The 15,703-nt window shown below is 46.8% G+C and overlaps 1 protein-coding gene across 1 annotated transcript; it reads left to right on the forward strand.

The window, feature by feature from the left end:
• The first annotated feature begins 3,396 nt into the window (after positions 1-3,396).
• On the forward strand, positions 3,397-11,023 carry LOC134965391 (nicotinamide N-methyltransferase-like). Its single transcript, XM_063941853.1, has 3 exons — positions 3,397-3,442; positions 4,791-4,998; positions 10,594-11,023. The coding sequence occupies exons 1-3, from the start codon at positions 3,397-3,399 to the stop codon at positions 11,021-11,023; spliced, it is 684 nt and encodes a 227-aa protein (XP_063797923.1).
• The last annotated feature ends 4,680 nt before the right edge of the window (positions 11,024-15,703 follow it).

The raw sequence follows: 15,703 nt of genomic DNA on the forward strand, positions 1-15,703 counted from the left end.
AGGTTACAGTTACCATCCTTCTTGAAAATACCCAGGACATTTCATGTTTCTTTGTTGAAACCGCTGATCCTGAATCGGTTTCATTCCGCACTTCCTCCAGCTCCCAAAGTTCAGACTCAACGGGGAGTCGAGTACGAGGTGGCCAAGATTTTGGACTCACGTTTCCGTTACGGTCAGTTACAATACCTCATTGACTGGAAGGGCTATGGTCCTGAAGAACGCTCTTGGACCAATGCCTCAGACGTCCATGCTCCTGCCTTGGTCCGAAATTTCCACGCAAAGTTTCCTTTAAAGCCTAAGAAGTGTCCTGGGGCCACTCCTAAAGGGGGGGGTGCTGTCACGATCCGGGTATCTGGACGCCATTACTTACCCTTCAGATGCCTCCTAAGGCTGGCTCAGCGTTCCAGGACCGGATCCCGCTGTTCCTGAGTTTCCACATGCAGAATGTCAGAGTGGTGATTTCATCAGCCGCGGCCTCCGCTGTGCCCGCGTGGTTAAATGTGCGCTTGTCAGTCTGGCGTCTCCTGTCTCCTGTGGCCGGCGTCGCCATTACTGTTTCAATTCTCACATGGATTACAAACCAAACTTCCCTCCAAGTGTCTGCATGGGCGCAGCCATCTTGGATTTTGTCATCTGATTATTTCCACCAATCTGCTGTCTGTATTGTTGATTTGCATAATTGCCTAGCCAACCCCTTCCTTGCTGCAGGTATAAGTATGCTGTGCCTGAGCAAGGAAGGCGTCAGTGCTTTGGTTGTCTAACCTAGTTCCAGTTTGTCTCTCTCCTGTGGTTGTCTTCCAGGTTCCAGCTCCTGTCTCCAGACTTCTGCTATAGAGACCCGCACCAGCATTCCATCTGCGGTGTAGCCTGACTCTCCGATCCATTCTGGACTCACCTGTTTCCAGCTACAACAATCACCTGCTTCCAGCAGTGTACAGCTTCTCTTAAAGGGCCGGTGTCCTTTCTGCAGTTTACCACTCTCCACCGGTATTATTATTTCACCGCTCTCAAACAATCACCTGCTTCCAGCCCAGCTTCCAGCAGTGTATAGTTTCTCTTAAAGGGCCGGTGTCCTTTTCTGCAGTTTACCACTCTCCACCGGTATTATTATTTCACCGCTCTCAAACTCCAAACTTCATTATTATTTCATCGCTCTCAAGTTCGTTTATTATTTAACTGGTTCCAGCCAGTATCCACTCCGTACCAACAACAGTCTGGTTCCAGCCAGTATCCACAGCAGCCGTTTTACCTTCAGCAGCCCAGCCTTTCCTGGAACATCAGCTGGTACGATCCTGGGTTCTCTCCATTGCTACAGTCAGGCCTGGTAAGGACTTTCCAACTAGAAGATTATAAGAACTGTCTCACACTACCAGTGCCTGTGGCCCTTGCCACCCTGTAGTACCCAGGAATTGTATTTATCCTCTGTTGACTTTTATGTTTCCTTTTACTGCTGCTGTGTTACGGAGTTTGTCATAATAAACATCATTGACTTTTATCCTGGTTGTCGTGGTCACGCCTTCGGGCAGTTATTCTACATGTTACTTACATGTCTAGGGGTCTGATACAACCTCCCAGGTTCCGTTACATCTCAGCCCCTACAACTGAGGCTGCCTCCCGTCAGCTCAGGCCCTCAGTTGTGACACTACCTGCCAATTACTAAATGGGTTGGAGAACAATCAGGATATCTTGAAAGCTCCATTAGACTGATTGCCGTACATTGGGAACAAAAGATACCTTGATAGGAGTCTACTCTCCAATTCCAGCGTGAGTTGGGGTACGTCTTGTTATCGTATGGATTAAAGATACCTTGATAGGAGTGTCTTGAACACAATTTGTGTGAGTTTCGGGTACGCCTGTCTCCTTAAATTAGGAGTGATGATTTGTCTGTATGGATCAAGTTGTATGAAGTACTTTTCGACATCTAAAAGATACCTTTATATGCACGTTTACACCTATTATAGTGTGAGTGGGGTACGCCAGCTTCTAACCAATCACCATTAGTCACAAAGTGCTTGCTTCATATTGATTTTTTTTAAACAATACTACACATTGTATATTTTTTTCTCCACATATGTGAGAAAATCTAATTTCAGACACTACCAGAAGATTCAATGAGTCCATCAGATCTTATCTTTAAGACCTTAGGAACTTCAATAAGGAACGTATTGTATTGAAATTATTTTGTGCTATATTTATCATATTGTTGAGCGCCCAGGACACAGTTGGGTGTTAGCCTCTTTCTGTATATATAGGAGTGTCCAAAAGGCACCCTGCTAGCCAGATGCAGGGGCAATGGGCAGTACCGATGCTACCCCTAGGGGCCTTATATGACGGCACCACTTGCACACCCCTAGTTACGGCTCTGGTATCTATAACAATCTGGATCACCATAAGACATAGGGGGTCATTCCGAGTTGTTCGCTCGGTAAAAATCTTCGCATCGCAGCGATTTTCCGCTTAATGCGCATGCGCAATGTCCGCACTGCGACTGCGCCAAGTAAATTTGCTAAGCAGTTAGGTTTTTTACTCACGGCTTTTTCATCGTTCTGGCAATCGTAATGTGATTGACAGGAAATGGGTGTTACTGGGCGGAAACAGGCCGTTTTATGGGCGTGTGGGAAAAAACGCTACCGTTTCCGGAAAAAACACGGGAGTGGCCAGAGAAATGGAGGAGTGTCTGGGCGAACGCTGGGTGTGTTTGTGACGTCAAACCAGGAACGACAAGCAGTGAAATGATCGCAGATGCCGAGTAAGTCTGGAGCTACTTAGAAACTGCTACGAGGTGTGTAATCGCAATATTGCGAATACATCGTTTGCAATTTTAAGATGCTAAGATTCACTCCCAGTAGGCGGCGGCTTAGCATGAGCAAATCTGCTAAAATCCGCTTGCGAGTGAACAACTCGGAATGACCCCCATAGATACTAGAAAAGGGAACAGATTGGGAATTATGATAGACAGTGGCGGCAAAGAACATCTGTGTAAATTGCGTAATGTGGAGCCTTGAGTGGGAATCAGTGCAGTGGGGCTGCTATGAGAACACATTGTCAGCTCTCTCTCCTACATGTCCCCATTACCACAAATCAGTGCTTGGTTGAGCTCAGGTTTTACATAAATGTAATGAAGTTTCAGTCCCGTGGAAACCTCAAAGGGAAGGAAAGTTGGCATAAAAGATTACTGATGGCTGAAAAGGCAGAGGTCAGTCCATCTGGCATTTGCGGAGGAAAGAAAAGGGCAGGGAGTGGAAGAGGTCAGTTGGAAGAAGAAGAAAGAAGAAAGACACCTCATGAGATGTGGACGTAAAGGGAGAGCACCAAATAGAGTGGCCTGAGCACAGGGGCCGTTACCAAGTATTAAGACAGTAACCAAAGTCAGGCATTAGCAGTTTTAAGTGCAACATGGGGAGCAGAGCAGATGGGGAGACAAAGGGAGAAGGAAAAGATGGTGAGACAAGATGAGAGAGGTATGAAGAGAAAGGAAATTAAATAAAGAAAAGGGTGAGGAGGAATAGGGTGAGGAAAAGGGAGATTATAACGTAAAACATTATGGGAACAAATATAAATAACTTAAAGTCCAGCTGTGTGTTACAATGTAAAAGTCTACAGAACATGTTACTATGATTACTTGTGGGCCATGTTTCACATCTATTCCCCATGGGTTGGAATCAGTTTTGCTCTTTGCTCTCTGGCCCTCATTCCGAGTTGATCGGTCGCAAGGCGAATTTAGCAGAGTTACACACGCTAAGCCGCCGCCTACTGGGAGTGAATCTTAGCTTCTTAAAATTGCGACCGATGTATTCGCAATATTGCGATTACTGGCCCTCATTCCGAGTTGTTCGCTCGTTCTTTTTCATCGCATCGCAGTGAAAATCCGCTTAGTACGCATGCGCAAAGTTCGCACTGCGACTGCGCCAAGTAACTTTACTATGAAGAAAGTATTTTTACTCACGGCTTTTTCTTCGCTCCGGCGATCGTAATGTGATTGACAGGAAATGGGTGTTACTGGGCGGAAACACGGCGTTTCAGGGGCGTGTGGCTGAAAACGCTACCGTTTCCGGAAAAAACGCAGGAGTGGCCGGAGAAACGGTGGGAGTGCCTGGGCGAACGCTGGGTGTGTTTGTGACGTCAACCAGGAACGACAAGCACTGAAATGATCGCACAGGCAGAGTAAGTCTGGAGCTACTCAGAAACTGCTAAGTAGTTAGTAATCGCAATATTGCGATACATCGGTCGCAATTTTAAGAAGCTAAGATTCACTCCCAGTAGGCGGCGGCTTAGCGTGTGTAACTCTGCTAAATTCGCCTTGCGACCGATCAACTCGGAATGAGGGCCACTAACTACTTAGCAGTTTCTGAGTAGCTCCAGACTTACTCTGCCTGTGCGATCATTTCAGTGCTTGTCGTTCCTGGTTGACGTCACAAACACACCCAGCGTTCGCCCAGGCACTCCCACCGTTTCTCCGGCCACTCCTGCGTTTTTTCCGGAAACGGTAGCGTTTTCAGCCACACGCCCCTGAAACGCCGTGTTTCCGCCCAGTAACACCCATTTCCTGTCAATCACATTACGATCGCCGGAGCGAAGAAAAAGCCGTGAGTAAAAATACTTTCTTCATAGTAAAGTTACTTGGCGCAGTCGCAGTGCGAACTTTGCGCATGCGTACTAAGCGGATTTTCACTGCGATGCGATGAAAAAGAACGAGCGAACAACTCGGAATGAGGGCCTCTGTGAGATGAGATCAGTTTATGTTGTAACAAGCTGCTACTGTAGTTATAATTCTCTATATTCTTATGCAGATATAATCAGAGGAAACTCCTTGATTGACGTCAGCCTCGGTCCGAACATTTCCCTTCTGTTAGCAATTTCGGATCTCTTTAAAAATATCACAGTCCTAAAGAACAGCAAGTCCGAACTCGAAGCAATGGAGAAATGGATGAAGAACCATCCAGCAGCTGTTAATTTTTCTCATGTGTCCAGTAAAGTCTCTGATCTGAGAGTCAACAGGTAAAGTGACAAATACCATATACTTGTCATAAGACCTTAGAACCAGAACCCATATATTTACCTATAACTGTCGTCATTCCCTAAAAGGTAATTATGCTACTTGGGACTTGGATGCCAAAAGTTGTTTTTCCCATGCATCGTAAAACGGCTTAGTTCAAAGTAGAAATGACCAAAACGGCCACCGAATCTTTCCGTATGCTAACCGAGGCTTACCCAGCAGATTGTACAGTATGTTATGAGCACATGTGTTTGAGTGGAACAAAAGATTTAGTGGTGGTTGTGAGGATGTCCTAGATGTAGGCCTTGCTCATCAAAAACAAATGAAAATAAGAAAAAACTAAGAAAACTGTTCGAACTGATCATTGACTCAGCATCTGAATGATAGAAGATGTGATAAACATTGACAAAGAAATGGTTAGGAGAGTTTTGCATCTAGATCTTAACATGGCAAAAGTTTGTGCTAAGATGGTTCCAAGGCTTCTCACGGCCGAGTAGAAAGAAAATCGAAAAGCAACTCCTTCTGGAGTCTTAACATTGTAATTCCCTTCTGGAGGCAAGATATCGGCTACCCTTTCTGGGGTTGAGCTAAAAGCAGGAACATCGAGTACTTCTCCTAAGGCCTGGATATTGACTTCCCCTCCAGGGATCAAATCATTGATCTCAAAGTCGGATGCCTCACTTGAGGATAAAGAAAGGGGTTCATCTTCTGAGGCAGGAACATAGCTCTCCCCATCTGAGGTCTAAACATCAGATGGGACATCAGATATTTCCACTAGGGCTGGTGAGACAGACGCCCCTCCTGGGATTACTGGGCTGGATACCCCTCCTTGTGTTACAGGGCTGGACACCCCTCTTGGGGCTGGACACTCTGAGCTCTTTCCTGGGGCTGGACACTGTCTGCCCCCTCCTGGGGCTGCAGTGTTGGATATACTTCCTAGGGCTGAAGAGCCAGGGGTTACCCTGGAATAGAGGGATTCACAAACCCTCAGTTGGTTCCCAAGTCTTAACTTGGTGCTTCGGGTCAAAGGACCCCAGTTATAGACTGTACTCTCCTTTAGGGAACCTTTGGCACCTTCATTGGAAGTTGGGGAGTCTGAAATGACTGTTAGAGATGACTTATCTGCCTGGACCTCACTTTTTCCTGACCTCCGGAGGGAGCAGTCCTTTATGAAGTGACTAGCGTTCCCACAGTATATGCAAAGCAGGAACTCCTTTCGTTGCTGGCACTCAGCCTTAGAAAGTTTGGGTCACCGAAAACTGTGGAATCTCCTTTCCATCACCTCTGGAGGAGTCACCCCGCAACTAGGTGAACCAGAGTCGGCGGCCTCTTCTGCTTCATTAAGTACAGAAGCGACTCTCACGGCATCCAAAGAACTTCCAATCATTTCTGAAAGTAAACTATTTAATTCAGAAGATGGTTTAAACAATTGCTGTAAAAGAGACTGCAACATCCTTGGTTGTTCAGGACTCCCACTACTGGCTAACTTAGGAGATAATGAACAGTCATCTTGAGAGGTGCCCTTTACTCTTTATCCACAAGACTGACAAAGATTGGAGTTGATAGAAAAACAATTGCGTGCAGGAATCTGTTGCTGCAGAGCATCTACATGAACTGTGAGCCCTAGGAAGGCTTGTGACAAAAGATTAAGACTTTCACTTTGCTGTGCAAAATCTTACCGGATTCACTTCCTGGATTCTGCCTTGAAGTGGAAGACTGGACCGGATTAGACATGACTGGACTGGACTTGAATTTTTCTGGACCAGAATGGATTTGCCTGAATCGGACTAAATTTGCCTAAACCAGACTGAATTTGCCTGGACCGGAGTAGATTTGCCTGGACCAGAGCAGGAACCCTCTTGCTATTCTCCAGTAAAGGGCCAGTGATAATGTTAGGAAACACCTGTATACTAGAAGCAGACCCCAGGTGTTTGGCGCGACCCAGAACAGGGTCGCGGAGTCTAACACACTGGGGGGGAAGTGTTCACCAGGGAACTCTGCAAGGGGATTTGGGCTTTGCTGCCCCCGATGTGCAGGTCACAGCCCCCTGCCTGGGTCACTTGGTTTCAGAACAGGAGTCCACAAGGTATTAACAGAATAATTTACCTGGAGAAATGCAGCTGGAAAGGCAGGGGTTAATTGCAGAGTGACTGACACAGCAGGGCAAATGGCAGGCAGGTTTGATGAGAGCTGAGCTGGAATACAGAGGGAATCTTAAACTTGCAGGCTGTAAGTTCTGGATATAAGAGTTGGAATTTGGCAGCAGAGCCGGCCCTATCCCATATGATGCTCTAGGCAAGATTTTGGCTTGTGCCCCCTAGCAGAGACACTAGTTCTGCCGCTGACCCTGTACCCCTTTCCCAGCACCATCACCCCTCACCCTTAGCAGTCCTCATTTTGGTGCTCCTACCCCCTATATTTTAAATAGGAACAGTGTGCACATTCAGTGCACAGCCTAAAACGGGGCGTGTTCTTGCTGGGAAGGAGCATGGCCACCCAATAATACCCCCAGTTGAAATTCCACCAACTGCAACTTTATACACATTATATCATGCAATAGTGTCTCTTATTCACATTACATCGCACAGTAGTATAACGTTACTCCTCACAGTAGTGCCCCATATTCACATTACACCACACCATATGGCTCTTTATTCGCATTACACCACACAGTAGTGCCCTTTCCATACATTACGCCACACAGTAGAGCACCTTATACACATAATGCCACACATTAGTAATGCCTTTATACACATAATACACATAATACGACACAGTAATGCCCCATACACATGACATACATCATTAAGGCCCCAATTCACATAATGTCCCTTACACATATGCCACACATTATTAATGACCTTATACGCAAAATGATACACAAAATGCCCCTTACACATATGCCGCACATTAGTAATGCATTTCATATGCAGATAGAGTCGCAGTCACACACAGAATATAGGCATGCTGCATATCATTTTAATCAGCAGAAGCTGCTTGTGCCCCTAGGCATTCCAAACGCCCTAGGCATTTGCCTAGTTTGCCTATGCCTAGGGCCGGCTCTGTTTGGCAGGATTCACAACAGTTTGGAGTCTGGATACAGAATTGCAGGTACTGGATGGAGATGAACTTGCAGAAAGGTCTTTGTGATTAGACTGCTGTTTGCAAAACTGGACAGGTGCTGGATTACTGAGGCAAGGGGGGTCATTCTGACCTGATCGCACGCTGCAGTTTATTGCAGTGGTGCGATCGGGTGAGAACTGCGCATGCGCCGGTGCCGCAGTGCGCCGGCGCATGCCAGACGGCCGAAAGCCGTCAGGCCGCTACGATCACCTCTGCCCAACTGACAGGCAGAGGCAGTCGCTGGGCGAGGGGGGGGAACGGCGACCGCCATTTCGTGGGCGCAGTCTGGCCAACGCAGGCGTTGCCGGACCGAACGTGGGGCGGGCCGCAGTGGCTGCGTGATGTCAAACGCAGCCGCTGCGGACCAGGGAGCGATGAGTAGCTCCCGGCCAGCACGCTAAAGCTACTCTTGAAATGCAAAGGCATCGCCGCTGTGTGATGCCTTTGCACTTCTGTGGGGGTGGGGGGCGGCACTGGCATGCGGGGCGGTCTAGCCCTGTACTGGGCGTCCCCCCGCATGTCAGTATGTGAGTGTGAATGATCGTAGCTGTGCTAAATTTAGCGCAGCTACGATCATCTCGGAATGACCCCCAAGGTGCAATACTGGCTGGAATGGTGCACTGATAACTGAAAGCAGGGATTCCAACCAATGCAGAAGGACACATTGAATATAGAATTGCAGGTCCAAGATAAACTGGGTGCAGCACTGGCAGGAATACTGGGACCAGTAACCAGGACACAGGAGACTGGGAACTTGCACAGCGTGCAATGGCCACGTGCTGAGAAACAGGCTCTAAGGAGTCCAGACTAGATACTGACTATCTCTGAAACTGAAACTCTATCACTGGCACGGTGGTATGTGGATACTCCCTAGTTAAATGGAGACAGACCAATCACATGATAGTCAAGCTGGAGTTGCAGGTAATGAGGTCCAGGTGAACAGAAGGGAGCTGTCGGATCCAGGTGCTAATCAATGCTGAAAGCAGAACTGACAGATTTGCAGCTGCTGCACACATAACACAACATGGCTGTTTGTCTTGCTGGTACTGAAGGGGTTTAAATGACGGACCAGTGTCAGTTCACGTGTCCTGTACTGGTGAGGTGGCAAGAGCTGATCGGAGAGAGAGCAAGCGGAGCCTTGTGGGAAGAAAAGGGAGGTGACAGGGCAGTTAGAGAGTAGCCATCGGAGGAATTAGACTTGTTATGAGGAGTGGAACAGGAGACGCAGAATTGGTGCAAACTGGGTGGTCACGCAGGGCAGTGGAGAGCAGTGCTGCAGAGCTAGAGCAGCAGGGTGCTTCTGTGAGTGCATAGAACTGGGAAAGCAGGTGTGAGATTTTGCAGCTGGGGACCGGACACCATCAGGACTATGCAGAGGCGAGGACACTACGGCCATCTTGATAAGCAGAAAACCACTGAGACAAGTCCAGCCAGAGAGCGGAATAGCCTGAGAGGTTCAGAGTGAGTAAACAGATTGTTTGTGTTGTGGACGCATACAGGAAAGGGGTGCTGCCGGACCCTTAATAGAGAATCCCACAGAGTGACTATTGCTTGAACACAGTTTACCAGCACCTAGATATTACTTGTGAGATGAACTAGAGAGAGACATTGAATTGCTTTAAAGAGTAAAGACTGAGTTATTAGTTCAAGGAATAATTATTACTACAGAAAGTTGCAATGCTAGAGATCCCGAGATACCTTCGCTATTTACATTATTTTTGCAATACTAAAAGAACAGTGACATTTCTGCTAATAAAACCCAGGATTAATATTGCTTCATAAGTCCCATAACCCCCATTGCAACACTGTGGCACTGTAAGATCTCCATCCCTTGTACAACAAGAACAGTTACAATAGCAGAATACACTTAAGCTACATACACACTAGGACAACATCACAAACGAGGGTCCTTGCTGGCGATATCGCCTGTCGGGTGAAAATGGGTCTGTTTCTGGGAATTTGGTTTCGCCTGCCCGAGGCAGGTGAAACAAAATCACTGATAAGTCGCGGATCACTCCAGTTTATCGTAGATATTTGGATAACCCCTGGTGAGAAAATAAGCTGCAGTAATTAACCACGGCTAATTGGATACCCCCCCTGAGCTTAAAATAACAGATGTATATAAGGAATATAAAAAGCAGCTTAAAACACACCCTTCAGGGCTGTCTTTAGTATAAGTCCATAGTAGAGTACAGAACTCAACTTGTCAATGATCGGTCAAAAACTCTAACAACCAATTACACATACATACAGCCAATGTCTTGAAGCTTGCCAAAGAACAGAGCAGGAACAATAGTAATTAACGCATAACTATAATCCACAATCTTGTGTATGAGTCCCTATTCTGTAGATAACAGAGAACCTTGAGGAGAACCATAAGACCAGCATCCACAATGGACCTATTTGAAAGAACCAAACAAAATTGTTGTGTCTTTGTTTCAGGAGATTAAATCACATTTATTTATATATTTCAGTGATGGAGCGCAGGAGATAGAGACGCAGCTGAGATCAGCAATCAAACAAGTCCTACCATGTGACTTTACCAAAGAAAATATCACTGACCCAGTGGTCCTGGAGAAAGCAGATTGTGTTGTCTCTGCATGGATGCTTGGTACACTTAGAACAGACCAAACTTCTTACATGAATAACATGAAGAAACTCGCCTCAATGCTGAAACCAGGAGGGAGACTGGTGGTTTTTGGATCTTTAAATACTGGTTTCATTCGTGTTGCGGACGCCAAGTGTAACACATTATCATATGATGAAAACACAGTCAGGAAGGCTCTTACAGATGCTGGGTGTTGTGTTCAAAGTATTGATGTAAAGAAGAGTATGGCTCCTGATCATACCATAGATAATACACACATTTGTTGTGCACTGGCTGTTAAAGAGAGGGATGCTTAGCAAATTAATTTAATCAACATTAAGATGAATGATGAACATCCACAAACAAGCTAGCTTTGCTTTATGCATGAGTAATTTAGGGTGAATGCCCAATAAATGTGAAATCATACTTGCCTACTGTATCTCACTGTCTGGGGAATAGTCTATAGTAAACAGCATACAGTACCTAGGATCCGCCTATTCATTAAATATTCTTTAAAAATAAAGTCAAGAGCAAGTGTATATTCAGAAATAGTGATAATTATTAGAGATAAGCGGGTACGGAACTCAGAGATCCGAACCCCACTGAACTTCACGATCTGAGCCGAGACTTCCCACCAGACCATTACCATTACCCCAAGAACACCATCCCCACAGTGAAACATGGTGGTGGCAGCAGCATGCTGTGGGGATGTTTTTCAGCAGGGATAGGGAAACTGTTTTAAGTCGAGGGAAAGATGAATGTTGCTAAATAAAGGGATATTCTTGAGCAAAACCTGCTTCAGTCTGCCTGTGATTTGAGACTGTGACGGAGGTTCACCTTCCAGCAGGACAATGACCCAAAGCATACTGCTAAAGTAACACTCGAGTGGTTTAAGGGGAAACATTTAAAAAGTGTTGGAAGGGCCTAGTCAAAGCCCAGATCTCAATCCAATTGAGAATCTTTAGTCAGACTTGAAGATTGCTGTTCACAAGCGGAAACCATCCAACATGAAGGAGCTGGAGCAGTTTTGCCTTGAGGAATGGGCAAAAATCCCAGTGGCAAGATATGGCAAGCTCATAAAGACTTATCCAAAGCGACTTGCAGCTGTAATTGCCGCAAAATGTGGCTCTACAAAGTACTGACTTTAGGGGGGTGAATAGATATGCACGCTGAAGTTTTCTGTTATTTTGTCCTGTTTGGTGTTTGCTTCACAATAATAAAAAAACATCTTCAAAGTTGTAGCATGTTCTGTGAATGAAATGATGCAAACCTTCAAACAATCCTTTTTAATTCCGGGTTGTGAGGCAACGAAACATGAAAAATGCAAAGGGCGGTGAATACTTTAGCAAAGCACTGTATGTCTATTAGAGATGTGCACTTGAAATTTTTCGGGTTTTGTGTTTTGGTTTTGGGTTCGGTTCCGCGGCCGTGTTTTGGGTTCGACCGCGTTTTGGCAAAACCTCACCGAATTTTTTTTGTCGGATTCGGGTGTGTTTTGGATTCAGGTGTTTTTTTCAAAAAACACTAAAAAACAGCTTAAATCATAGAATTTGGGGGTCATTTTGATCCCAAAGTATTATTAACCTCAAAAACCATAATTTCCACTCATTTTCAGTCTATTCTGAATACCTCACACCTCACAATATTATTTTTAGTCCTAAAATTTGCACCGAGGTCGCTGGATGACTAAGCTAAGCGACCCTAGTGGCCGACACAAACACCTGGCCCATCTAGGAGTGGCACTGCAGTGTCACGCAGGATGGCCCTTCCAAAAAACACTCCCCAAACAGCACATGACGCAAAGAAGAAAAAAAGAGGCGCAATGAGGTAGCTGTGTGAGTAAGCTCAGCGACCCTAGTGGCCGACACAAACACCTGGCCCATCTACGAGTGGCACTGCAGTGTCACGCAGGATGGCCCTTCCAAAAAACACTCCCCAAACAGCACATGACGCAAAGAAGAAAAAAAGAGGCGCAATGAGGTAGCTGTGTGAGTAAGCTAAGCGACCCTAGTGGCCGACACAAACACCTGGCCCATCTAGGAGTGGCACTGCAGTGTCACGCAGGATGGCCCTTCCAAAAAACACTCCCCAAACAGCACATGACGCAAAGAAGAAAAAAAGAGGCGCAATGAGGTAGCTGTGTGAGTAAGCTAAGCGACCCTAGTGGCCGACACAAACACCTGGCCCATCTAGGAGTGGCACTGCAGTGTCACGCAGGATGGCCCTTCCAAAAAACACTCCCCAAACAGCACATGACGCAAAGAAGAAAAAAAGAGGCGCAATGAGGTAGCTGTGTGAGTAAGCTAAGCGACCCTAGTGGCCGACACAAACACCTGGCCCATCTAGGAGTGGCACTGCAGTGTCACGCAGGATGGCCCTTCCAAAAAACACTCCCCAAACAGCACATGACGCAAAGAAGAAAAAAAGAGGAGCAATGAGGTAGCTGTGTGAGTAAGCTAAGCGACCCTAGTGGCCGACACAAACACCTGGCCCATCTAGGAGTGGCACTGCAGTGTCACGCAGGATGGCCCTTCCAAAAAACACTCCCCAAACAGCACATGACGCAAAGAAGAAAAAAAGAGGCGCAATGAGGTAGCTGTGTGAGTAAGCTAAGCGACCCTAGTGGCCGACACAAACACCTGGCCCATCTAGGAGTGGCACTGCAGTGTCACGCAGGATGGCCCTTCCAAAAAACACTCCCCAAACAGCACATGACGCAAAGAAGAAAAAAAGAGGCGCAATGAGGTAGCTGTGTGAGTAAGCTAAGCGACCCTAGTGGCCGACACAAACACCTGGCCCATCTAGGAGTGGCACTGCAGTGTCACGCAGGATGGCCCTTCCAAAAAACACTCCCCAAACAGCACATGACGCAAAGAAGAAAAAAAGAGGCGCAATGAGGTAGCTGTGTGAGTAAGCTAAGCGACCCTAGTGGCCGACACAAACACCTGGCCCATCTAGGAGTGGCACTGCAGTGTCACGCAGGATGGCCCTTCCAAAAAACACTCCCCAAACAGCACATGACGCAAAGAAGAAAAAAAGAGGAGCAATGAGGTAGCTGTGTGAGTAAGCTAAGCGACCCTAGTGGCCGACACAAACACCTGGCCCATCTAGGAGTGGCACTGCAGTGTCACGCAGGATGGCCCTTCCAAAAAACACTCCCCAAACAGCACATGACGCAAAGAAGAAAAAAAGAGGCGCAATGAGGTAGCTGTGTGAGTAAGCTAAGCGACCCTAGTGGCCGACACAAACACCTGGCCCATCTAGGAGTGGCACTGCAGTGTCACGCAGGATGGCCCTTCCAAAAAACACTCCCCAAACAGCACATGACACAAATAAAAATGAAAGAAAAAAGAGGTGCAAGATGGAATTGTCCTTGGGCCCTCCCACCCACCCTTATGTTGTATAAACAGGACATGCACACTTTAACCAACCCATCATTTCAGTGACAGGGTCTGCCACATGACTGTGACTGAAATGATGGGTTGGTTTGGACCCCCACCGAAAAAGAAGCAATTAATCTCTCCTTGCACAAACTGGCTCTACAGAGGCAAGATGTCCACCTCATCATCATCCTCCGATATATCACCGTGTACATCCCGCTCCTCACAGATTATCAATTCGTCCCCACTGGAATATACCATCTCAGCTCCCTGTGTACTTTGTGGAGGCAATTGCTGCTGGTCAATGTCTCTACGGAGGAATTGATTATATTTCATTTTAATGAACATCATCTTCTCCACATTTTCTGGTAGTAACCTCGCACGCCGATTGCTGACAAGGTGAGCGGCGGCACTAAACACTCTTTCGGAGTACACACTTGTGGGAGGGCAACTTAGGTAGAATAAAGCCAGTTTGTGCAAGGGCCTCCAAATTGCCTCTTTTTCCTGCCAGTATAAGTACGGACTGTCTGACGTGCCTACTTGAATGCGGTCACTCATATAATCCTCCACCATTCTTTCAATGGTGAGAGAATCATATGCAGTGACAGTAGATGACATGTCCGTAATCGTTGTCAGTTCCTTCAGTCCGAACCAGATGTCAGCATCAGCAGTCGCTCCAGACTGCCCTGCATCACCGCCAGCGGGTGGGCTCGGAATTCTTAGCCTTTTCCTCGCACCCCCAGTTGCGGGAGAATGTGAAGGAGGAGATGTTGACAGGTCGCGTTCCGCTTGACTTGACAATTTTGTCACCAGCAGGTCTTTGAACCCCAGCAGACTTGTGTCTGCCGGAAAGAGAGATCCAAGGTAGGTTTTAAATCTAGGATCGAGCACGGTGGCCAAAATGTAGTGCTCTGATTTCAACAGATTGACCACCCGTGAATCCTTGTTAAGCGAATTAAGGGCTCCATCCACAAGTCCCACATGCCTAGCGGAATCGCTCCCTTTTAGTTCCTCCTTCAATGCCTCCAGCTTCTTCTGCAAAAGCCTGATGAGCGGAATGACCTGACTCAGGCTGGCAGTGTCGGAACTGACTTCACGTGTGGCAAGTTCAAAAGGTTGCATAACCTTGCACAACGTTGAAATTATTCTCCACTGCGCTTGAGACAGGTACATTCCACCTCCTATATCGTGCTCAATTGTATAGGCTTGAATGGCCTTTTGCTGCTCCTCCAACCTCTGAAGCATATAGAGGGTTGAATTCCACCTCGTTACCACTTCTTGCTTCAGATGATGGCAGGGCAGGTTCAGGCGTTTTTGGTGGTGCTCCAGTCTTCTGTACATGGTGCCTGTACGCCGAAAGTGTCCCGCAATTCTTCTGGCCACCGACAGCATCTCTTGCACGCCCCTGTCGTTTTTTAAAAAATTCTGCACCACCAAATTCAAGGTATGTGCAAAACATGGGACGTGCTGGAATTTGCCCATATTTAATGCACACACAATATTGCTGGCGTTGTCCGATGCCACAAATCCACAGGAGAGTCCAATTGGGGTAAGCCATTCCGCGATGATCTTCCTCAGTTGCCGTAAGAGGTTTTCAGCTGTGTGCGTATTCTGGAA

The sequence above is a fragment of the Pseudophryne corroboree genome, chromosome 10 (assembly GCF_028390025.1).
Source record: "Pseudophryne corroboree isolate aPseCor3 chromosome 10, aPseCor3.hap2, whole genome shotgun sequence".
Classification (NCBI taxonomy): domain Eukaryota; kingdom Metazoa; phylum Chordata; class Amphibia; order Anura; family Myobatrachidae; genus Pseudophryne; species Pseudophryne corroboree.